The sequence below is a fragment of the Chroicocephalus ridibundus genome, chromosome 6 (assembly GCF_963924245.1).
Source record: "Chroicocephalus ridibundus chromosome 6, bChrRid1.1, whole genome shotgun sequence".
Taxonomy (NCBI): Eukaryota; Metazoa; Chordata; class Aves; order Charadriiformes; family Laridae; genus Chroicocephalus; species Chroicocephalus ridibundus.
In genome coordinates this window covers 42,194,369-42,219,429 of record NC_086289.1, presented here as the reverse complement: position 1 = coordinate 42,219,429, position 25,061 = coordinate 42,194,369, and the positions used below count along the sequence as shown (strand labels likewise).

The 25,061-nt window shown below is 42.9% G+C and overlaps 2 protein-coding genes across 10 annotated transcripts in view; one reads left to right on the top strand and one right to left on the bottom strand.

Annotated features, from left to right (window-relative positions):
- Positions 1-25,061, top strand: part of MED12L (mediator complex subunit 12L) — a 153,515-nt gene that overhangs the window by 45,809 nt on the left and 82,645 nt on the right. The gene's annotated exons all lie outside the window — the stretch shown is intronic.
- Positions 2,407-3,894, bottom strand: P2RY14 (purinergic receptor P2Y14). Its single transcript, XM_063338750.1, has one exon. It carries the CDS (start codon positions 3,680-3,682, stop codon positions 2,669-2,671), a length of 1,014 nt encoding a protein of 337 aa, XP_063194820.1. The 5' UTR covers positions 3,683-3,894; the 3' UTR covers positions 2,407-2,668.

The window sequence follows — 25,061 nt, the reverse complement described above, 5'->3', positions numbered from 1 at the left end:
GCTGATTCTTCCCAGGGGCACCAGCACGCCTTTGCAAGAGATTCCAGGTCCGGCTGAATAACTTAGCTCTCCAAATAATTAAACAGAGCAAATCCAGCTTCTCTTTCCTGCAGTGCCATGGAGGGGGTCACGAGTCAGTCAGGAGGATGAGCTGCAGCTGGGGATTGGGTTGCTGCCCAACAGGAACCCATTTAGCTCTGGGTTACCCAGAATTTTCACTGCAAGAATAGTAGGGAAGTTCCTGCAGGTGGTAGGTTGACAAGGCAAGAGCTGGTATTTAGCATGGGACTGCAAGACTTCTGGGCGTCTGAGGAGCTGCTTAGGTTTGTCTGAGGCGCCATGTGCTGGGAAAGGTGTGAAAGAATTAACTTACCCACTGCAGAAAAAAAATTGGCCCCATACCTTTCCATCCCAGTTCAAAGTGAACCAAAAGCTAGAAATTTAGTCGTCTTGGAAAGTGTGTTGGTCAGCATACGTTCCCCCACGTGCCTAATGTAGATTTTTGTTGTTCTAATATCAGTAATCTGGTGGAGTGAGGAAACAATTTCAGAACATAAATAATTTTTTTTCAAAGCTTGCAAAATAATGACAAAGTTATACAAATACATATTGTAGAAGTGTTTTCATCTCTGTATGCCCCTGTGCTTTCACAGCTGCAATGATTTAGATTTACGTAGGCAAATACCAAGCCATACCATGTAAGGAACTACATGTTTTTGCCATAAATGACAAAAAAATCTCCTACAAAGCAACAGATTCCCTTCCCCTGCAGACTATTTCCCTTGCTTGGAGGGAAAAGCCTGCGAAGTCTCAGTTTGACAGGAGTCAGGGAGCTCTGAAAGAACCATATAAATAATCTTTTATGTATTTTTAAAAAAAACCCACAAAGTAACCGAAATGCAGCTTTCTCATGTAGTTCCTAAGGGTTGGTTCGGGCCGAGGATCCCCCCAGGCCCTGCCCTCAGCTGAACATCCAGGCTCCCCCGCGTGTCGGGCGCTGGCTCTCTCTGGGTTTGGGGTGCGAAAGCTCTAAGCAGGAAACAAATGGCAGTAAATCTGCTCCACCAAGGTGTGTTTAAACTCAGCAGGCAGTTTAGAGATGTCAGGTTTAAATATAATCCTGTGTGATGGTGGAATACTGTTACTGTAGATCGGTGGTCTCAGACCAAGAGAAGTTACCCACAGCCTTGGAGAGAGTTTGAAGACAATATATTTAAAAATCTTTCATCCTGAGAGATTATTTGTAAGGACTTAAAATGAAATACAGTGGCAGAAAGGTGATGCACGTGTTATTTCTGTTCCTGTATCTTCTTTGTTAAGTAAAATGAAAGCATTCCGCTTCCAGAGCCATTGCCTGAAAGCTTTTATGGGTACTTTATGCACTAGTATGTTTTCCCTGTACAGTGATAAAATCAATCAATCAAAAAAAAAAAAAGGCCGCACTGAAAAATACAGTTGAAAAAGATATTATATTTATATATAGAAGGCTGGTGGCTCTCAGCTGTTGCCTTTGTATAGAGTGAAATGCTTTATCATCGTGCCAAAAGCAGAGGAAAATCCAACAAATCATTCTTTCTGGGTTGCCCCAGAGTTTCTAGATAGCTGTACATGTGTGTTTTCAGACGGCTCCTTGAGTGTTCTTACGTCCTTCTGCAACAACGGCAAGGGAGTTACTAAAATCTCCATCAGTTTGGTATCAACATTTTTGGTGTGCACTATGTTATTTCAGAAAAGTACCGAGGAATGTGGTACAGTGTAACTGTGCTATTTATTTTGTAGAAGGATCCTCTTTAAACAATTGCTTATATTGAGCATCACATTTTGTAAAAGTATTCTAACATTTGCTGCCTAAGGGTGACAAATAATCAAGTTTAATTCTTAATTTTATAGACTGTTTCCCTTAAGAAAGCATATATATAAAAAAAACTTTTTAAAAAATAAATATATAAATATCTGTATAAATTTTACTGAAGTTTTTTCAGGCTCTGTGCACATCTTTAAAGATTTGATCAGCCTTTTTTTTTTCTTTTGAAATCTCTCCCCCTCCCCCAAGTTGTTGGAATAGAGTCCTTCCTTAAGCTGCATATTGCCTTCAGTGCTTTGCTTTGTGAGCGCTTCTTCTCCTGGAGGTCTCAGTCCTCTTTTATGGGCTGGTGGAGGCCAAGTCAGAGAGACTTGTGCTGAACTTCCTCGTATTGCTTCTGAGGGGTCTGCTGTGGTTGTGGTGGAGGGATTTGCTTTTTCAGGCCCTTCAGGCTGCTTTGATCATCATGTGTGTCGTGCCTGGCTTTGTGAGAAACAGCAGCAGCTCAGATTCATTAGTGGGTCTGTTGGCTAATCCGCTCAGAGACCCACAGCCTGGAGCTCCAGAATGTGTTGTTCCAGTTATTCCTCTCCTTTTTTTTTTTTTTTTTTTTTGAGATCCAGATAGGTCATATCCCACTATAATGCAATCATAGCGTCAGCTGAAATAGCACGTAGTAAATATATCGGCAACTTGCAATAATGTTTTTGGATAGAGAAACACCACTTGGTATTTTATGCTGAAACCTTCTTTTCCTGTTTTAATGCCGGTTCTCATCTGTTCAGTTTCTTTGAGACATTTGCATTCTTAAATAACTTTCGTAAGTGTGTTATTTTACTTGAACTTATACTATAAGACCTGAATTTATACTATATTTATACTTTCCCGAAGTGTATTTGATTTTCTGGATTTAGAAATTTCAACCTCCCTTGAAGTTTCCGGCTTGAGGTGCAGTTTTTGATACAGCTTTTCTTTAAAGGGTAGGCAGAGGAAAAAATAAATAATGGGATCAAGGCACACGTTTGCAGCAGACAGTACAAGAGTAAACTCCTTTGTGTAGAACAGAGCTTTTTGTGACTCGCAGTTGAATTGTGAGCTCGTTTGACTTAGAGTGTATGGTATTCTGCAGATGTGATAGGGTACAAAGCAAATGACAAATACAAACATGATACTGAATATGTTACGGCTGGTTTTTCTCTTGGTCACATCTGAGTTACGTCTGAATTTTTTGTAAGAGCTGTATATTTTTTTTGATATAGAACTGTAAAAAATGATTAGCAGAAGAAAAACAATCCAGAAAATCCCTGTGCAAATATAACTTGAAGCCTTGTGCCACTGTTTGCCAAGCTCACTTTTAAGACCTATACATTTTCTGGAATAATTTTCTTTAGTGATTTCATTGGTTAAAATCATATTTGGAAATGATAAAAGTGTTAACAACAGCCATATGATTATAGAGATCACCTTACTGTAGTTAACTGTGTGAACAAAGGAGGTGAATAAAGGCTTTACAATTTTGTAATATCTGTCAAAACCTATGAGGCCAAAAAATGTTATCCCGATATACATGTTTGTATAAAAAACAACAGCAGAGTATCTGCACACAAACGTGTTGAGCTGGGGAGGTGCAATTTCTGAATCGGCGAGAATTTTGAAGGGAAACGTCAAGCTCATTAGGAGATCGGCAACAACGATGTTTTTGAGATAGACAATAAAACTCTTTTTGCTAGAAACATACAGAAAGATCCACGCTGCCACACTGTTCAGCAACAGCCCTACTATGAAAATTAAGCAGTAGACCAGGGGAATGACTGTCTTAATTATTACTGTGTTGTGACTGCAGTTGTTTCCCGAGGAGTTTGTGCTGGAGTTGAACATCTTACAATATCTTTGTTCCTAGAAGCAGAGAAAGATTATCTCAGTAAGATAAAATGGTGCTAGGCTTTCCATTAATTTAATTTAAAATTTCTGCTCTCCAAAACAAACTTGGCATACTTCTCAGAAACCGCCACATTTCCACACCGTATTATTTCCAGCAGGAATGCATAGTTAGTATTTTCCAAGTGCTGCCATCTCACTTTTTGATGATGTTCAAGGGTATACTGCTGTTTTGAACAGAGAATCCATTTGCTTCTCCGTTTGACTTTAATCCATTGTCGTCAAGCCCTGGGCTGCCCCTTTTCTGCAGGTATAAGTCTACGCGCTGTGAACTAGGAGGGGGATTGAGCCACTGTGATTTTGTGAATCTAAATACATCTCATTAACCCTTAATGACCAGTATGTATTTTTAGCACTGGTTTACCAGGAAGCATGTGAGGGATATGAGTGTTTGTTGTACAAGTCGTCTGTTTTGCATACAGGCATAGAAAACACTCTTCTGTTAGTCAAGCGTGCAAATATCTAGTGTATGCCAATGTTTTCTTAGGTTTACTTGAAAGAAAGCCTTACGTGCAGCTAGCACAGTTTGCTTTAAACTTCTAGTAGCACGATACACAGGAGAATATCTGTCTGATAGTGTAACGTAGAAGCTAGAGCTGTCCTCTTAAGTCATTCAGATTTAAATTTTAGAGGATCTCCAAGAAGAAATAATATCTCCTGTCTGCTGTTCTTTGACAGAATGTTTATGGGGGCGGATTATCCTCTGTAGGGAGGGCAGAACAGATATAGATACAATGCTGCTGTATTTGGCAAATGAAAACCTAGGCAACTGGAAAACATGTGCCATGGAGCTGGGAAAAAATTCTACCCTATCTTTTAGAAAATAAAGAATCTCCTTATTGCCACAATTCAGAGTCAGTAGCTGATGCTTCTCTGTAGCAGATTGGAAGCTGAATGCAATCTTGCAATAACTAGAAATGGAAATTTTCTTTCAAATAGGTAAAATTGTTTCCTTTGGTATGTTGTTTTCTGTATCTCTTTCACAGACACGTAAAGGCTGACCAGCCTAGGTGCTCTTCTGGAGCGCACGTGGATAAGAGGGGCAAAGGAGCAGGTATTGCCTGTGTTCACACCCAAAGCCTGAAGTTAATCTCTTCCTGGTTGTCCTCCCATATGAGGACCTGCCATCCTATCTTTATGTTTAAATTCTAGTCATCGAGGCATTTGTTTTTGGTTGGTTGGTTATTTTTTTTAAAGGAAAAAGATGGTGTGGAGAATGGGTGTCACAAGTCCCACGTGAATAGGTGTGTTAGGATTAGGAGGTGATAATGAGTAAGGTTTGGGGTGATACTGTTAACACTAGGAGGATCTCCTCTTTTCTCTCTGTATCTTTCAACCATCTGCTCAAACAACTGGAAAGTACCAATAACAAATGGCATTTTTATTTAAGATAGTAACACACTGTGTTTAAAAACTGTTCTCTTCCCAGTGCTGTCCACTGTGTACGTGTTCTCTTCCTCCTGGCAGGATGTCTGAGCAGGACCTTCTCTCTGCCTGTGGTGTGTTTAGGAGTTGTTCCTTTTCTGTATGGTTTCCTAAAACAAAGTACCTGGAGGTGGGTCTTTCTATGTTTGGACTTAATAGCAGATATTAAATGGCTCAGGAAGTTCATGAAGTATTTCTTGCACTGAGGCATCATACAACAAAGGATTATTTCAGAAGTGTGTGATTAGAGATGTGGATGTTAAAACTTTGTAAAGTATATTGTGTCTATGCAGCATGGAAGACACCCTAGACAAATTTTACATTTGATACCAGCAGATTTATCAACTGCCTGTGGTTGAGAAAGAGGCCAAAGTTCAAGCTAGACTCTGTAAATCTTCCAATATCAATGGCATGCCCCCTTACCTCTCTTGATTTGATTGCTGTGGTGCTTTTTGTTAAGGGTCTAGAGTGTCTTCCATCCTCAGGCACGGGGCCTCTTCTCTTGCTGGAAGATCTATGTGAGAGACAGGCAAATACAGTTGTTAGAGTTGTGTATCATAACATAGGACAGTGTGATCCTGTGGTACTCAGGGGTTCCCACAGTGCAACGCCTGTTTAGACTGTCTGATGATCGGTACTGCAGACAAGTCTTCAGATCTTTCAGGAGAACTTAAAAATTGGTAAGGGATACAGTCATAGAGCAGTCAAGTTCAACCTAAAGCCCATCGCTGCATGGGTAAGGCTAGAGGCTTTTGCCCTCTGCTGTGCATCATGTCATTTGCATTTGTGAACAATTTTATCTGCTATTTTTGTCACCTAGTCACATGCTCAGCTCTTTTGAAAGGCCTTGTCCTACTGCTCTGAATAATTCAGCGTTGATAGTGAACACTGTCACCTCGCTAGCCTGTTCCCTCCATCAGTTGTGGGTCCCAGAGTGGATCCTGTAGGAGCTATGGTGATGTGATACCACCAGATGTAACTCCTAAGCTCTGCTAAAGAATCAGTCTAGCAGAGAGGCCTTCATGTGGCTGCTTGGTGCTTCTGGATCCTCATAACCACAGCCACCATGATAGGCACACTCCTGCTGATTCATGGATTGCAGAGATGGGCTGCATGGAGTTGGCAGAAGGCATGCTTCCACTTTGTAGAGGAGCTGCTCTTTCATGCTTTTTCTGGTTGCATTCTTGTTCAAGCACCCCTTAAACCTTCATAATGAGAACATCCTCTTCTCTCGTGAGAACTTGCAGTGGCTCCACCAAGTGATATACAGCTTGAAATGAGCATAGATACTCACCCCTCCCTCCATGGTGGGGTTCATCTGGAAGCGGTGAATACAACTCATTTGATGTTTATTGGTGGGTCAATGCAGGACCTTTTTGTCCAAGTGCTACTTGAAGTGATTATTAAGCTTAAGGATTCTTTTTAACTTTTTCCTTTTCCCTAACTCGTAAAACATTGCTGTTTTTCTTTTTTTTCTGCTGCGTAACTGCTGCTGTTTGCTGGTGTGTATTAGCACCCAGCAATTTGTGATTTGTATGTGAGAATAAGCTCTTGAACTTGAGTGGCATTTTACGTTCAAATGCTTGGTCCAGCATACAGTATATTTATTCTATAAATAATATCAACTAGTTGTGCAAAACCAGCAAACTTGATTCACCAAATTAACAAGATTGATTTGGTAAAACATATAAAAGTTTTGAACTTTCTCAGTTTGCAAATCATGTTGTCTTGGCAAAATACAGAAAAGGAAAGTTGCATAAACCATTAAAAATGCTTAGTTCCTTCTGTATTCAAACTCTTATGCTATCATTTGTAATCCTTCCAATATCATTAAGGCACTTTCTCTTGACTTCTGTAACTTGGCTATCAAATTTCAAAGTTTATGGCTGCTTTACTGAACATAAGAATAATATTTACGATTTGGTTGGTTTTTTTTTTTTTACTCTGAGTATAACAAACGTTCTGTAGTACTGAGTGCACATTTTAGGCTATTTATGGAAATTAGTGCAGCTGCTTGATAAATATGCAGTGCAGTTACTGGGTCAGGGATTGCTGACCGTGGTCACTGTCCCCAGAAACCATTTTTGAACTGCAGAATGGAGTTTATCAGGGAAGAAGATCACAACAAATGTTATCTCTGATACTGTGAGAAATGCAGAGAAAGAGGAAGTGCAATACACAAAACACAGCAATTGCAAATTGTGCTGAGTTGAGCTAAAAGAAGAATTTATTTTTTTTTTTAAGATTTTCTTTCTAATGTGGTAGGAATAGCGGTGGTGGTCTGAACTTGCAGTCCCAGCCACGTTGGTGTGATCCAGTGGGAAGGCAGCTCCCAGTCTGGACGTGTGTCCCTGGCCATGGCAATGTGAGCTGCCTGTCCTGCTCCTCGGCACTGCTGCTCTGAGCTGGCTGGAAACCATCAGGGCAGGCTGCAGTGGGTCTCCTGCAGGGCTTAAAAGGCTGGACATGCTCACGTGTTCGTGAGGAGCTGGACCAGCACATTGAAATAAAAGCAGGGCCTGCTAGCTCTGATTTTCAGGTGGTGGGATCCTGTGTCTCCCTGAAGGTGCTCTGCCGGGTGGGAGCTGAAAGGGTTGTCCAAGGGAAAGCCTTCTCCTCCAGCTGCCTGGGCATTTCTCAGCCGGTGCATGCTCAGGGCTGGGCTGCTCCTTCCTGCATCTCCATGAAGGTGCCTGACCTGGCAGCTGGTGGGGTAGGTGCCAGGGTGAAGATGTTCAGGTCCGTGGTTGTAATTATTGGTCTCTTTGGAAGGCATTTTTTGCAGTGACTGGTGGAGATATGTTGGTACATTTGACTTCTTGCGAGTTTGCCAAGAGACTAAGAATTCCTTATTTTTCTGTTCTTATTATAACATTTGTCATAAGGCAATGTCTGGATTTTAATACTTAAGAGAATAAAAGTATGTAAACTACACTATGTACTATTTCAGCCCTTTAAAATGACGTATTGGGCGGTAGTCCTGTTTGTCATAGACCATAGAATGCAGTGGAGGAAAATGGGATGAATAGTCAAATTAGGATGAATTAGTCGAATTAGAGAAAATAAAACCGCATTCCTGTTGCAGGAAGTAGCGAGTAACTGAGAGATAGCATCGTAGGTGGTGGTGGTGCTCAGTGCACGCTTCGTCTGGCATGGCTCATAGAAAAGGGGCACTGATAAGTGTGACAGTAACGTCTAGGGGTCTCGCTTCCTTCCTGCTGTGCCTTCCAGCTCTTGCTTTCACGACGACTCACGTCTGGTGTGAGAGGACAGAGGGCTGAGCCAGCTGTGTTTCTTCTCGGGCTGCTCCTCTTGGTGCTGCTGAGGGTAGTGTCCCCTGTGCAAGTGGCTGAGAGAGGTCGGGTGTCCCATGAAGGTTGCTGCTGCGTCCCCAGGAGTAGCAGTGGCTTCCGCCGACCCAGGCGAGCCTTGGTGATGCTGCGGGTACGTCTGTCTGCAGCTGTGGTTAGCAAGGGCAGGAACAGAAGCGTAAACTCTTTACATCTTAATGCTACTTCTCACTTTTGGTCCAAAAAGGCAAAATTCGGGATATGCTAGAGAAGAGGTGGCAGTTGGTGATGGAGGGAAGTATTTTTTCATGCTATGCTGTTTTATTTACAAACTCCTGACTTCCCGAATGTGTCCTGACTTCCCAAATGTGGGAGGAGTCAAACAAAAAGTTGGACTCAGAATGCTGTCCTTGGGGGTTTTTGTAGGATGGCGTGCCAGTCCTGGTGGTGCAGCCGGGCCATGTGAACTGTCTGCCTTGTGCCTCTTTTTCCTCTTGTCTGCATCTCATCCCCAAGTCCTCCACAGTTGCCCCTTCTGCCAGTGTCCCCACTTAGCATACTAATGCCTGTGCAGGGACTGCAGCCCCTCGAATGACCTGGTAGTCTAGACCCCATGTCACCTAGCAGGGTGGCAGCCCCCTGACCACCACTGCATCCCTCTGCAGCCCTTTGCCTTGCTCTGCGCTTTGCCTGGAGTGTCTTTTCTTCCTCGTCCCTTAACTGAGGGGAGCAGCTGACTTGCTCTGTTTGGAAGAAATATCATCTAACCTTTAAAATGTTGTTACAACAGAAAACATGGAATAAAACCTTGACATCTCTTGTGACATGTGTTTGCTGGGGATATATTTGCCTGCGGCTGCCTGTATTCTTTGGGTTCGTTGTGTAGTTCTTGGGGGGTGTGGGTGAAGATTTGAGCTTCTTTGTGTAAGACAACTGATAGTCATAAATGCTTAAGAATTCATGATTGTATCTGTGTTTCTCATTCCTTATATTTGCAAAAACGATTTGCAGGCTTGTAAGTTCAGTGCTTCACAAACATTTCCTGCCTGTGATTGGGCTGAGAGGAGTCCCATTAACACCTTTCCGAAGTATGTGGTATTGCAGTAGAAAGTCTTGACGTTTTTACGATTTTGAATGAATTCTCATTTCCAGTTGGATATAAAACATTTGTTTCTAAAACTGATGCAGATCTGAGTACTGAGCTTTTGTTCTGCTTGCTCCCTCCCTTCCTTCCTTCCTCTCCTCCCTATCTGCTCACCTTTGGAAAAACAAAAAAAAAAAAAAAGAGGAAAAAAAAAATGTTGCAAGGTGATATTTTCAGGCAATCCAGTGATGAGGAAAAGAAACGTTTTTATCCCCAGGTTTGTTCTCTTGGCAGGAGGCAGGGATGCGGGGAGATGCGGAGCCCTGGCAGCCGCAGGCCTTCCCGCCGGTCCCCTCTGCCTGGCAGCGGGGTGTCCCCCTGCGCCCGCAGCCCGGTTCACCAGCACAGCTCCAGTGACACCGCTGTTACCGTGGGAGAACGCACGCCACGGGAAATGGCACCAGTTAGGGCAGAGAGCATTTAGCATTGACAGCCTTTTATAACAGATTTTCCTGACCAAAGTTATTACAATTAGATCATATGTGATGTTTTCTTGGCGCGTATGATTAATTTCTGGTGTTCTGAAGGACAAAGCCAGTGAGGAGAGCTCACAGGTATAAAGAACGGCTGTAGATAAGATTGTTTATTTCTTGTTAAAATACCAGGCTCTTTGGAGGGTGGCGTGAGCTCGTTTGGTGTCAGAGTGAGGACACCTCAAGGGCAGAATTCTATTTCTGTCTTGCAAAAGCCACCAAGAATTGTTTCATTTCTTCTTACTGTCCAGGAGTCCCTATGCTACTTTCGAAATCTGAGTTTTAACCTCCTAATTTTCCTGATAAGTTTTTCATTCTACTTTTATTTCTGATTTTTAGACAAGGGCTGAAAACCACAACCTTTTAACATTAGAGGATTAGAGCCTATGAAGTATCTGTGTAAACCCTGATATTCACACGGAGACTGACAAATGCTTTGAGCTGTTTTCATGTTGGATCATTTTCAGATCTAACCCAAATATTCCGTTTTTTTTAATTAAGCCTCAAAAAACCCCCACTGAGATCCTTCCTACCTCCCATCAGCTCTAGTATCTGAATTAGGGAGTAGTGGATGTAAGAGGAAAAGTTAGGACCCGGATATTAGGAATGGTCAGTTTATGATTTGATACTAGAGGATTAAACAGATCATCTTTTATAAACAACTGTCCTATCGAATTTATAATTATTCTAGTATAATTATGTCAATAAAACATTTTAATATTTAGTAGTTTTACTGTCCCAAACGTGGGTATTTAAAAGAAGTAAAATGTGGCTCAAATAAAGAAATTGTTCCCTTTAATATTCTATTTTAATGGTAACATTTGTCATTTAAATATTTGATTTCTAATTCTGTTTTCTGATGTTTTAAACTATATGTTTTATATAGTTATGTTTCCTCAGTCATAAATTTAAAATAAGAGTAGTTGTTTAAGAAAAATATCTTTTGCCAAGATACACAGTACAGAGCAATCCTTACCTGTAGATCGGCAGTCTCCGATGGCATAGCTTGAGGCTGTTCCACGTCTCAGACTAATAGGTGTAGGAGTTTGTCTGCCTTGCTCTGCTGTATTTATTTACAGTTATGACTGCTCATTTGTGTTCTAAGCAATTTGTTTGTGGTTTGTATAATGTGTGGATGATTTCTTTTTCACCTTATTTGTCAATTTAAAAAACATTAGTGGTAGTTATTTAAAAATTAAAAGACAGTGTTTGAGAGCATTGTTAAGGTAACAGAAACATGTAATGAAAAGGCAGAGTCTTTCACCTGGAAAGAAGTATAAAATTGCATGTGTGGTCCCTCTTCAGCTATGAAACAGATTTACAGAATAAGCCCTTCACAACTGCTTTATAATGTCAAACACCATAAAAACGGTGTGAGCTGCAGCAGATTCTGTTACTTACTGGCTGGAGTGCAGTCTTCCCTCTGCTCTGCTTTACCCATTTGCTGCTCCTGCACAGCTGGATCGGCTTCAGTGGTCTTTCAGCAAATGCGTTGCAGTATTATCTTCATTATCTCCTTCAGTAGTGGTAGTGGTTAAGAGTGTGCTGTATCTCTCCAAGCAGAAAGTCGAAGAGCGCGTGAGTCGTGCCTTGCTGCTTGGCCAAATGTGGTCGAGATCTCAAGTGCTGCAGATGGTCAGTGCTATTTTCATGTGCTTACACGTACTTCCATGGAGGTCGGCGCTGAACTGGTTTCAAGAAAGACACGTTTGTGCAGTTGGCAAAGCAGTAAGCAATCTTAATTTAAGGGCTGGTGTTTTCTTTTCTTGAACTGTTCCCAGGCCTAGCTGCGACCTTTTCTGTAAAGTTTGCTACTTTGATAGCTTCTGCTTTTGTTACTGGGAGTGTTCTGAACTGGAGCGCGCAGGGTTATGTTGGGATTGTCCGGGGCGTGCTCAAAGGCTGAGAGAAGTATTCTTGGGATAAGTTGATGAATCTTTTTTTCTTTTTCTTTTTTTTTTTTCTTAGCCTTAATCACCAGTCTGTCTTCCTCCCTTCCTGTTATTCCCGTACATTTACTGGGAGGCTTTGAAATCAAGCACAAAATTAGTGGAAATGAATGGTAATGGAAAAGCTAATATCTCTTCTATGAATCTAGGAAAGTAGTATATTCTGAGAGAGATCTGAGGTTTGGGGAGAGAAACCGAGATTAGTATGTTTATTTAAAAAGAAGTGAAATATGTAAGTTGCGCATATCAGTGTTAATAAGCATTCAGTACATGATTTGAGCTATGCTTTACAGAGTGTAACCCAAACCCTCTGTTAAATACACAATTTCCTCATGGACTTTCCTTCTGTGAGTATTTATCACCTTACAAGAAGGAGCCCAAAGGCATGGACAAATGAATGCACCTTCTGCTGACACATTGCTGCTGTGCGTGCATCCTTTACTCAGAGTCAGTATATGTTAACTGAAACCTGTAGTCCCTTTCTATTGCCAAATTCAATTGAATCTTTCTCAGTGAAATAAGGAAGTATCTTCAGAGACAAAATTCTTTTTACATTATTGTGAGTATTCTTGCCCCTCTCTTATTCTCCCAGATCTAAGCCATAATGGTCAATTATTCATTGTTTTTGTGTGATGAGTTCGGATTGTCATTTAGAGTTTTTAGACTTGCTTTATATTCTGTTTCTGTGGCTGTGTGAGCATTCAGCCTTTCTAGGAATCTTGAGTCTGAGCACTTTGGGTCGGGCAGGCAGATGCTGTGATGTAAAAGTTTGGTTTCAGTTACTTTCTTGTGTGTCAGAGGCACGGGTACGCTCTGGTCCCCTCTCAGCTGCCTGGTACCGGGCTCCTTCCTCTTTGAGCAGTCTCCTCGAGCTGCGGCAGCTCCTGCGGGGTTCCTGCTGATAACAGCCTGCTTTGATAACAGCCTGCTCTGCTGCCACCACTTCTGTGGGCCCCCTTGCACTGCATCTGCCCCATGGGCTGGTGGGCTGTAGCATTAGGATTCACGTCTCAGGGACTTTGTGTGTCACACCTCATACCGTCAGCCTTTGGTTTCAAGCAGACTGAAGGAAATCTGTCTGCCCTGAAGAGTCATAGCTCTTCATGTGCCTCAGGAGAAGAGAGGGTTAAATTTGTAACTTATGAAGAAGTGGTGAGTGCCAGAGGTTGCAGGTTTTAACCCTCTTCTTGAGGGGCAGGAGCATGCCCCCAGTGTCTGGGGGAGGCTTAGAGGAGCACTTCCCTGTCCCTTTGCTCTTTTCCCCGTTCTGCACCTGTGTCAGGAGCGTAACCCTTCCAGCACACCTGCCCAGTGTGAGCTGCCCTGCGTCATCCCCAGTGCCAGCTGCTCCCCGCACGTGTGTGCGCACGCCTGTGCACGTCCAGCGTCCTCGTGTGCCTACACCCCTCTTTCCTGGGGGAGGCTTGGTGGAGACCATCGTCCTGCTCCGCTCTGGTGCCGGCACAGGCGGTGAGCAGTCGGGAGGAGCCCTGTTGCTTTGAGCCCTGCCAGATGGGGGGTGGGGGGGTTGCTGGGGATGGCGGGGGCTGTTAAACTGCTGTTGCTGGGGCACGCTCTCTTACCGAGGCTCAGTGTGTTGGTGAAGGTTTTGGGCAAGGCAGGGCACCCGGGAGAAGCCAGTTCCTTCTCCTGTTGGTCATGGGGTATTATTTTTAACTGAAGCACGTTTTGGGAAAATATGGATTCTGTTTCTGTTCTTGTTCCCGTTCCGAATGACAGAGTAATCATGCCTGTGAGCTGGGAGCTCAGTTTCATGCCATGAGACATGAGTTCGTGGCAGCTTGTGCTGGGACACGAGTGCCACCATCTCCTTGAGAGCCGCCGGTGTTGGGGGCTGCCCGTCTTGGTGCATCTCCTGGCCACTCCCAGCCACGAGGCTGATTCCCTAGGAAGACCCACTGGAGCTGGCTGCTCTGGGCTGGGCTGTGGAGTGAGGAGGCTTGTCCAAGGGCAAACCTGCCCTGTTTGCCTCTCTCTGATTGACCTTCTGCAGCCAGCAGAGGATCAGGCAGGACAATGCACACAGCTTTTCAGGTGCTCCCCAGAAGGCACCCAGTCAGACACACTTCGCATCCCTTTCTATCCACCACATGGTCATTTTTTTGAAGCAAGGATGAGAGGAATGGGTCAGATAAGGCTTTGGCTGATCACAAGTGCTTAAAAAACCTCTGACCCTCTGAGACAGCGTTTGTAATTCATTCTAAAAAAAACCTTTTTTTTTTTTTTGTTTTTCCTCTCCCCAGAAACAGCAGCAGAAGCCTCAATATCCCTTTTGGGACCAAGGTCAACTTTCAGAGTGTGACCCACAACAAACTTTTTCCAATAGCTTCCTCATCTAAGCCTAAAATTAAAATAAGCAATGTTCCATTTGTGTCCAGATGAAATCCTTGCAGAAGAGTAAGAAAAGTGCAGTCTGACAAGACAAGCGAGGTTGAAAGAGAAACATAAAACGAAGGATAAGAGGAACTTCTTGGCAAAGCAAAACTTTCCACCAACCTCAGTTAAATCTCTCCCAAGCGCAGTTTTCACTTTATGTGCAGCACCCCAAACTTTCTGTTGAAAGACACCTTCATTCAAAGACCTAGCAAAAGGGAAAATTTGAGCAGTGAGAAGATAGCTTAAATATTCAAAAGTTATTCCCATTGTTTCAAGCGGTTGAGTATTTAGCAAAGAGCTGAATAACCATTTTTACTGATTCATAAGAAAATCAGGACTTGAGCCTGCAGCCAACAATTTGGACTACCAACCTTTGTGCGACAGAAAGTCTTTCCTATGGGCTAATATGGCAAACTTGTCGCTGAAGGACTGGGCTCTAGTAGATTAAAATGCCACGCAACAAAACTAAGATTCTTATTTGAGGACTGAACACCTCAAAGCAAACTGGCAGCGAAGTCCAGAGCACAGCCCAGGCTGGTAGCCATCTTCTCCAGGTTTCTTTCAGCTTTAATTACCTATGCAGAATCATAGAATGGTTTAGGTTGGAAGGGGCCTTAAAGATCATCTAGTTCCAACCCGCTGCCCTGGGCAGGGACACCTCCCACTAGACCAGGTTGCTTGAAGCCCCATCCAGCCTGGCCTTGAACACCTCCAGGGATGGGGCAGCCACAGCTTCTCTGGGCAACCTGGGCCAGGGGCTCACCACCCTCATAGTGAAAAACTTCTTCATGATATCTAATCTAAATCTACTCTCCTTCACTTTAAAACTGTTACCCCTTGTACTAGCACTACGCTCTCTGATAATGGGTAGCTTTTCACTACTTTCTTCTCCACATCCTTCTGCCTGGCTGTTTTCCAAAGACACCCGCCCACAGGCTGCTTTCCCCAGTCTCCTGTGAACAGCAGTAACAGAAGCAGGGCTTTTACCCTCTTGTTTCTGCTTGAAAAGAAGCTGAGAAGGTGGCTACAATGCGGATCTAAGAAGACATCAGGATTTCCAAGGGAGACTGCAAGCCTGTTATCACAACAGACTTGTTGCCAAGGGGTCGAAGGTGTTATGCTGCGTCGGTCCCTGCTGCTGCAGTTATGCTGCAGGGGCCTTTTGTTTCATAGGCACAGCGGGGAGGAAGCACCATTGTTTAGCATGTTACTTCTACCCCCAAATTTTTTATTTTCTAGTTTGCCCAAAGTGGCCCAAAACCACCTATGAGTGTTCTGTCAGCAGCAGAGGTGGCTGTGCACCGTGTTGGACCTGAAGGTAGTGATGTGGTGTGGAAATGGAACTCCTGCCAGAAGATTTGCTTGGTTTTCTGGAGATGGCTTTTCTGTTCCAGCACGTCTGGGGCTCGTTAGTGTTACTTGTGTGTGAGAACAGAAGTCTCTTCTGCAAGATCTACATTACCAGTGTTAGAGTGTCTCAGGCTTACTGCACCTGTGCTCATGCTGGGCCAGATGTAGATAAACTGAGCCGTGCCCTGCTCCTGGTTACAGAAAGCTCGAGCTAGATCTAGATCTTCTCTACAGTGCAGAGCAATTTCTCTTCTATGTTTTCCTGAAGCATAACGTTCCTTCTTGTGCTGGTTAGCTGATTTATAGTCCTATTATAGGGCTCCATCCCTGAATGACTCACTAATTTGTTATTTTTAGATCTATAAATTAGACCTCTCCTAGCAAACTAAGGTGGATGTGAGCACAGGCAAGTGATCTGGAGTGCTTACGCTGACCTTGCAGTACACCTGCCGCAGGTGAGCTCCCTGGTCCTGCAGAGCACAAACTGGCCTTTTCCTCTGCGTGGTCCTGTCACGGGATTGGTTTTTGGTGCAGTCTCACTGCTGTGGTTAGAGGGAGAAATGCATCATGCTTACGTCTTCATCTGAGTATGAAAGAGAGATCTCAGTCTTCTCTGGGATGCCGTTGGTGAATAAGCATTCTTCAAGGTAATAACCAAGTGACTATTAGGAAACAGGCACGTTTGAGTTCTGTAGATAGTTGTGTATCGTTGTTCCTTTTCAATGTAAACAGCTACGGAAACTTTCAGTCATGGGGTTCTGTTGTCCTTTTATTATAAATAAGAACAGTAAACTTCCTCCATGCTTTGCCTGCGAACTTCCTTTTTTAGAGTCATAGAATCCACAGACCCAGACTCTGTGCTCTGCAGTGTCTCAATTGGAAAGTCCATGAAATTATCTGTTGGCACTCCGAGTTGTTGTGCATTAAATATCTTGAGCCATCAGGAGATTTGCTTGTTAGGTTTGCACTTTAATGTTCTTTACTAACCAAAGGTTTCCTGGAAATGTCACATCTAGCAGTCATCTCAGCAGTGCAGCGTCATCTTCCTCACCATCTCCCGTAACATGCTGATAAACTGATCCTGGAAGCCTCTGAGTCTGCACAAACTTGAAATGACCAGTGCCGTGGGCAAGCGCCTTACTTTTCCGAGAAAGGTGTTTCTTCATGGAGAAGCCTCCTGGTTTTTATGTGTGGCAGACCGTTAGTTTCTGGCTTTGTGGCAGGTAGGAGCATAGGTACACATGAAATCCCTGCAGTCATAGCAAGATCAGGCTCTGAGACTGTGAGGCTGAAACTGGGAACTGCTTAAAAGCTTTGCCAATCCTGCGTGTACTAAAGCAGTAGGTCTTGTGCAGCTGTCATGTCCGGTTATGAATGTTGTCATCAGTCATGAGGTGTTCATTTGTCAGTGGGATGGAGCTTGTGTTTTTAGACACTTTCGGCTCCTAATGAAAGCCCATGGACAGAGTGTGACCATAGTACACACCGATGCCAGGGCAGGCAGAGCTGAAGCAAAGAGCTGGAGTTGATCTCCGGTATGAGGCAAATTGTAGGACGGTTTTGGTTGCATGTTTGTTATTCCCTATTTGAAAGGCTTGATTCGAATTGAGAGTCTGACTTGAAAAATACCAGCTTGCTTAAAAGGGATTCTAAGTTCCTTTCCTGGGGTCTCATATCATGAGCCGCTCTAGTGCTGCCTAGAAATGGGGCTTTGATGTTGTAAAGTAGATATATTACTTATTTTGGATCATAGTTGTTTGGATCTCCTTTCCCATCCCTTCCCCTGCTGTCGTGCACCCACCTCCCTACCAAAACCAGATAATGCTTTGAAACAGAAAGTGAAACATCTTGTTCTCATCAACCCCGGTAACATTAAAAGAAAGCTGTCTTGTGTAATGTGCAGATGGCAGAGCTGGCTGTTACTGCTCAGCTGAGTGTCAAGATACATCAAACAACACATGCGTTGCAAATCACTGGTGCCTGTCCTTATTTTTTCAGCCTGGTGTAATGGAGTTCTGGAAATAAGCACTTCTGGGTTTGATGTTGGGCGAGTGAATGTCTAACAAACTGTAGTTTTGTACTGACTTGCATTCTCTGAAGAAAACAATACTAGCATCATACTTATGACTAGCGTAGAATATCATATAAATCATTCTGAGTAACTCAGAAGATCAATGTAAGCAGATTGATGCTGTGGTTGATCTCCAGCAGTTGCACTGGTGGAGGGCCAGGTTTGTTTTAGGAAGGGTGATTGACTTTTTAGTGACGTAGTGAAGTCTGGAGCCCAATACTCCAAGGAACATCTCACGCCTGTCGCCTGCACAGGCGGGCTTCATGTTAATCCCTAGTTGCTGTTCTAGTCCCATGGTTTTTCAGAGCAAAACCCACTGACGCTTAATGAAAGGTTTTTAGAACAATTTTTGTTTGGCTGTACTTCCGTAATGTAATTGCGTCCCCAGAATGAGAGTACAGAAAAGTTGTTAAACACAACCTGCCTTTGAACGGAATCTTAAATTCATTATTTCCAGAGGGGAAATCTCTTTAGGTTGAAGTCGAAAGTTGCCATTTAGTTTCTTGCAAAGTCAAGGGTTGTTTTCTGTGCTTTGCAAAATATTTCTGGGGAGTTGAACGCAAACTATTTTAAAATAAATTGAGTGGGATCTTCGGATGGGCAGCATGACCCTGCTGCTCAGGCTTGCAGTTTAATGCTGTAACTAACTTTATTGCCGGAAGGAAATAAAGATAACGGTGTTAGCCTTTAATAGTGAGTGAAGAACACAATTTTGTATGTGTGTTTAATGTATTGAGGTAAAGGAGGAAGAGCTTAAAAACAGCCCTCAAAATGTGCCTTTTCACGTTAAACGTTCAAGGTTGTTCCAGTGGCTTTAAATAGCCATCCTGTGTTCGGTCTGGTTAGTGACATCTCCTTTCTCCCTCTCGCTTCCCTTTTATCTGTTGTGTTATTTTTCCGTTCTGTTTATTGTTTGGGGCTTCTGATGACTATCACTGTACTTGAAACACAATACAAACTACACAAAGCACTTTGCATATTAGCAAGTGTGTTACTTAATTTGAACAGAGTGTTTCCATGGTACAGTTCTAGCAGCCTGTTGGCAGTGGAGTTTATCAAAAGGCTGTGTGTGAGTGGTTTTATATAGATGTAGTGGTAAACCAGACATGTATGTTTAATAGGCTCACACAGTTTTTTTGTCCAAAGTCTAGTCTCTTGATTATTTAAAACTTGATCATATCCTGATAGGAACATAAAATGGCTGAACTAACTCAAAGCAATATACTAATTAACTCTGATTTTTTTTTTTTAATCGTAGTTAGGAAGAAAATAATAAAAAGGAAGGCAGATAGTCGTGCCCACTCTGGTGGTGCTCTCACTGTAAAGCACTCACTGGTTCATAGGCATCCTGAGCTCCAGGCTGTGCATGGAACCATAATGTTTTATCACCCTGATACATCCAGCATCTTGTTTACATACTTATTTTTTGCAAAGCTTGTTGCCTTCTTCAACAGGAAAGGGGAAGACACAAAATGAAACATGTAAGCCCCTGTGAACAAGCCGGAGCTAATACATATACCTTAAAAATGGCTTATAATGGAAATAGTTACCAAGACTTCATCTGGGTGTAGAATTTTAATTTAAAGCAATACACAGTGCAGATACAAGCCCAAGTTAAGAGGATGCTTGTTCCCATTTAGCTGACCCTAGGGAAGGACATACCTTGTGTGCTTGGAGCAGCTGCGTCACTGTGGATGGCTCCTGGTCCTCCCGCACAGCCTCGGTGCTGCTCCTGTGCCAAGATGCTTTGGTGAGCTCTGGCCACTGTGGAGTTTTTGAGCAACAGAAGCAGAACGCCACTTGCGGGGGGACCAGAAGTGAAAGGTCACTGGTCTTCCGTTCTGAAGATCACGAGTAGCCAGTGTATATTGGAAAAGGAAGTCAATTCTAAGCAAAGTCATCTTGATCACCAGATGAAGTGCTAAAATGTGTGGATGCTATGGAGTTTCCCTGAAAATTGTGCGGGTCTCATGATGGAGCGGACAATTCAAGCTTCGTAGCCATTGTTATGAAATGGTAATATGCTGAAAGGTAACAGGATCCGGGGTGAGCAACTTCAGGAATGACTTTGTCATGCTTTAATTTGAAATTCTGTCATTGTTGGATTGCCTAATGGCATGGTTGTACTTTTTGGTTTGAAATGTCATTCTTAGTTAAAACTTGTTAGAAATGTTAAACTAGAATGAAGTACGTCCGTCACAATGCTGTCTCCAGTAAAAGATCGAAGTGTGCAGCTCTCCATGAGTATGTCAAGTACCAAAAGAAGGAGAAATGCAGTGTTTTTGAGTGTAAGCTGCTGTTCTGTGATGGATTAAATGTTGCAGCACAGATAACTTTTTGCATGTTTCAGAGAGAAGCAAGCAGTTGTCCGGGGCAGAGGATTAAAAGCTTAAAGGGTGGGTAGGATGTCTGAGCTCTGTGTACAGTTTCACCCCGTTGGAATGACTCTAGACAGCAGGGCAAACTGAAGGGTTGCTTTGTTATGCAAACATGGATATTTTTCCAAAATGCCAGCCAAATTTAATATTTAAGGATCTAAAGATACAGCTGCTATTTCCAAAGGGTTAGAAAGCAAGCAGTGAGCATGATTGCTGGAAGACCCTCGCTGTATATCATATACTTTTGGTGGCTTAACAACAACCTGATAATGTGTTTTAGCCATACAAGTCTTTTTCTTCCCCTAAAGTCCAAAATCCCCTTCTCGTGGTGGAGCTGTTGTTTTATTAAGAAAATAATTTGAACTTTTTGTCTGAGCTCAATGCCTATGAAAAGGAACCTTTTTTATGGTCCTGCTGATGGGCTTCTGTGTCAGAACCGGAGAATACAGATCCATAGACAGAGAAAACTGATGGCGTATCAGAGTATATCTAATGACTGAAAGGGCTGGTGTTGGCGATTTGTTTCTTCGTGTGACTGATGACAGAAGTGCAAGTTGGGCTGGCAACTCTAAAGCCTTTGATAACAGGAATGGGGGTGGTGTGTTCAGACTTGTTTTTTTCTAAATGAAGGATCTTATGCCACCAAACCATTGCCATATATATGCAATATCTCTGACTACTAACCTTCGTATAGGTCTGTGCCCCCTCATCAAAACTTTCTAATGAAGTAGTCAGTGCTTCTAACCCTAATAAATATGAAAACACATAGGTTGTATTTTATCTGTGGCCAAGCTCTGTGAATTCATTAAAGCAGGATGAACAAGATAAATATTTTTGTAGAATAATCCCACCAGAAGGCATGCTAATTACAAAAGTATTGCAGGACTTCTGGATTTTGGTTTTTACCCTATCAAAGCTGCCAGCAAATGCCTTCTGCCTAGTTTTATTTTTATGATGGGTAGACGTCTGTGCATCATTGTTGAATGGCCTTCAGAGGCCTTACAAGGATCCGTCTGAAATATGGTCATCAGGTCTTCGGCCACCTTCAGATGGCACCACTGTCACTCATGATGTGAACACTTTGCCTTACAGGGTGGCACGGGGTCCATGGGGGAGAGCTGAGGGATGGGGATGATGCATACCTGAATAAGCCTGGTCACAGTTGCGCTAGTTACTCAATTATGATTGCTTAATTCATGAGATTCTGGTGTGTGTCAAGACAAAGATACATTTTTAGAACTTTTGAGGTTTCAGTTTCCTTTTTTAAGATGCCTAAGAAGCTGCACTGGTGGAAAGCCGTGGTAAAGGTTATTGCTCGAGAAACCTTGAAAGTAAATGGCATAATATATGTAGTGACAAAAGTCTTGCACAGGTAGTGGTCTGCAGCTGTCTCTAAGTACGCATTCAAATAACACTTCTTCCACAATAACCCCATGGCATGGTGAGTTCTGGCTGGGTTACTCGATTACAATGTAGTGTGAGGCTTCCTAAGGGGAAAAAAAAATCACAAATCTTCACAAATTGTATGCTCCTTGCATTCTTGGGTCTGATCTGCTGCTGTGCCTCCACCTGGAAAACTGTGTTTCATGTGTAGCATCCTATAAAAAATGGGCATCTCAGACTGCATGAGCAAAATTTACATCTGCTTCCGTCCTGATGTGGTTCTCTGAAATGACAGCAATAGATCAGGGCCTGAGACTTTTCCTGTGAAATTTCTTGTATCTTTGTCTTTCGAGAAGAACATTTAAGGAACAAAATTCCATGTCAAATCTGTCAAATCCAGACAAATTAAATATAGTTCTCTGGTACTTGGGGACTAGAATATTGTTTTATAATTCATTTTTAGCCCTGGGAAAATATTTCACAAACAGCATCTTCAAAGAATTGTTGTATATGTTAGTGTGTGTATAAACCAGTGATAAAGGATTACCACAGATAAATCCTGTCGAGATAAAGTAAACGTATTTTGGGGGTGATTTTGCAATGAAGTGTCGTATGCATCCAAGCCGCCAGGCTTCCGAGACTCGTCCTGGCTAGCCTCTGTGCTGGGAAAGTGCAGCTGCGTCTTCCTTTCCCAGTGTGGGATTTCATACGGATGCCCCACTGATCCCTTGTGGGACCACGCTTTCCAGAAACTGTTGGTTGCTTTATCTCTCTGGTCCCCTGGAAAGGGTATCTTCAGGCCATTCTTTGAAGAGCATCACCCTGGATGCAGTTGCTTTGGGTAATATTTGGGTAATATGCTTTTCGGTAGAAAATTCTTACTAGAGAACAGCAATACTGTTTCTCCTAGGAGGAAATCCTAAGTAAATGCAGCCTTTAGTTAAAAAAGAAGTGGGTAGTGAGAAAGGAAAGTGTGCATGTGCATCCTGTAAGGAGAGCATACAGCATGCTAGAAGAGATGTAGGTGGCCATCTGGTCGTGTTTTCAGACATCACTGAGCTTCACCATTTGGTGTGCAGGCTCCACCATTGTGCGAGGGCAGAATCCTGAATCCTGTATGGCTGGTCTGCAGTCTCGTCACCTGCCCTTTTTGTGTCCCTGGTTGTGGACAAACAGGGATGCTTCCATTGAAGCAGCTCTTTGGGCTTTGCTGGAGTTGGGTAGGAAGTCCACCATCCACCTGGAATAAGGTTACAATTCTGAGAGGGGTTCAAGCTTTCTTGCTCTGCATATATTTGATGAATCCTACAGAGTGTGTGTATGTGTACATACATTATATACAGAAATACTCAGCTGTACTATATATTTAAAATATTGTCTAGTAGTCAGGATATTTGAATTTAATCTTGGGAGGTGTGTGCTTGTTCTGTGATCTGCTTCTGATAGGAGTTAGCTCAGCGAAGCCTGCGGGGCACGGTCAGCTATCTGTTGTCTGTGGTGAGGAGGAGCTGGAGCACTGCTGAGAATGGAAGAACCTGGATGAAACCAGGCATCAGGGAGCCTGGTGGAAACACATAGCCTGGCTGTGGTTGAGCAGTCTTAAGGCCAGCAGGCTCATGAGCACCAGTTCCAACGGTGAAAGTGGTGATGGTTTCTGAGCAGTAGTGGGCAACAAAGATGGGAAGAGCCATCTTCATCTGTAGCATAGTTATTCTGCAAATAGCCTATCCACTAGTGATGGGCTTGAGTGTAGTTCCATCTGGTAAGGGATGCAGTCATTCACAGTTTGCCTGCAGAGTCTAGCATCTCTCTCTAAGCAGATGTAAAACCTGTTGTAATGGGTCTGCGTGCCTTCTTGCAAGGCAAAAGATGTTTTCTGGTAAATGAAGATAGGCTTTACAGTACGCAGAAAAATTCAGCTGAAAAGATTAATACTGGAGAAGGCTATAAGAAAGTAAAAATATGATGATACCCATCTATCTTGCATGCTGAACCCACGGAGCATGTGGGGGATCGTGCAGTAGCATGAGCCACCTGCGTTTGCCTTGTGGCGGGGTGATGTGCACGTGGAGGGGAGGGCACAAAGTGGGGTGGGAAAAAGTTGCAGCCTCATAAATGAATTATCTTGTTATTGGAAGACTTTGTGTAGCAGTCTCCCTTAGTGGGAACGACGAGCTGTGTGTACCTGCTCGTTCCTCTGGGTGTTGCAAGAGACCGGGAGCTTTGGGCTGTGTGTGTCAATTTAACACGGTAATTACTGAGCACAGTTTAACAAACCATAAACCCTTCCGTGATTTACTGTTACTTGCATCGTAAAAGGGAGACCAGAAGCACTCAGTCTTGGCTTTCTTTAGCCATATAAGACCTAGTAAGAGAGTCTTTGGTTATTAATGTCTGTGTGTACATAACTGATCTTCCAGTCCTAAAGATTACCGTTTCACAAAACCACCCTGGTACGCTGTTGCGTTTAATTTGGTGCTTGCGAGAATTTGAACTATACAACCCAGTCCCCAAAAAGGTTTTCTTAATATGGTTTTGTATGTGCACAGACCCCTAAGAGTACAAAATGGCAGATTTGATCCCAGAACTAGTCTTTGATGTGGTACGTGAACATAGTTTTCTACAGAGCTGATTGGAAAACATATTTCATTCTGTGGTATTTTAGCCATTTAAAATATTTTTATTTAAAGTGGGATAAGTGTCCAAAGTATCCTGTCTTCCTTTCCAGAAACGATCTCCCCTGAACAATGTAAGTAGTTTTCTTACTTGCATTAATACAAATATGTAATCCAAATATTATAACACATAGACTTCAACTTTTTCATTATGCATAAAAGAGAATCTAAAACTAAACTAGCAGCGTTTAAAAAAAAAAAAAAGATTAAAAAGGAAACTTCATTAAAGGTGTTCTCGTGCAGTATTTTATCTTGTTATTTGAATGCTGCATTTTCAGGATTTTCTTGTCAAACCGTGTTTTTCTATAGTAAAAGGAAAGTCCATATATGAATAAGGCACTTGATGACAGACTATTGCCATCTTCTGTTTGTTCAGTTGCACTACGTTGCATAAGATATGTGTAAAAATTAATTGCTCAAAACACGCACCAGCTCCTTACAGTCTACATTTTTAAAGTTGGCTGTTTGTTTTTTGTATGAGCAGCTTTTACTCTATAAACAAATCTGATTTAATTCCTGGTGAAGTACAGGACAAAAGGATTCACGTAAACATTGTTCTGTTTACAGGATTAAATACAAACGCATTCTTGTAGCCTTGAGTGGCCAAATATATCCTCCCTGCTGCTTTCTGCGGGTGCGCTGAGGATGTTTGGGTGGCTGCAGATCGAGGGAGGAGGTGTTGGTCCAGGGCTGCCCGTGCTGTGCTCACGAGGTGCCCACGTGTTCTTGAACCCCTCTGAATTCAGGGTGGTCTCTGATGGTTAAAGGTGGCTGAATTCACACT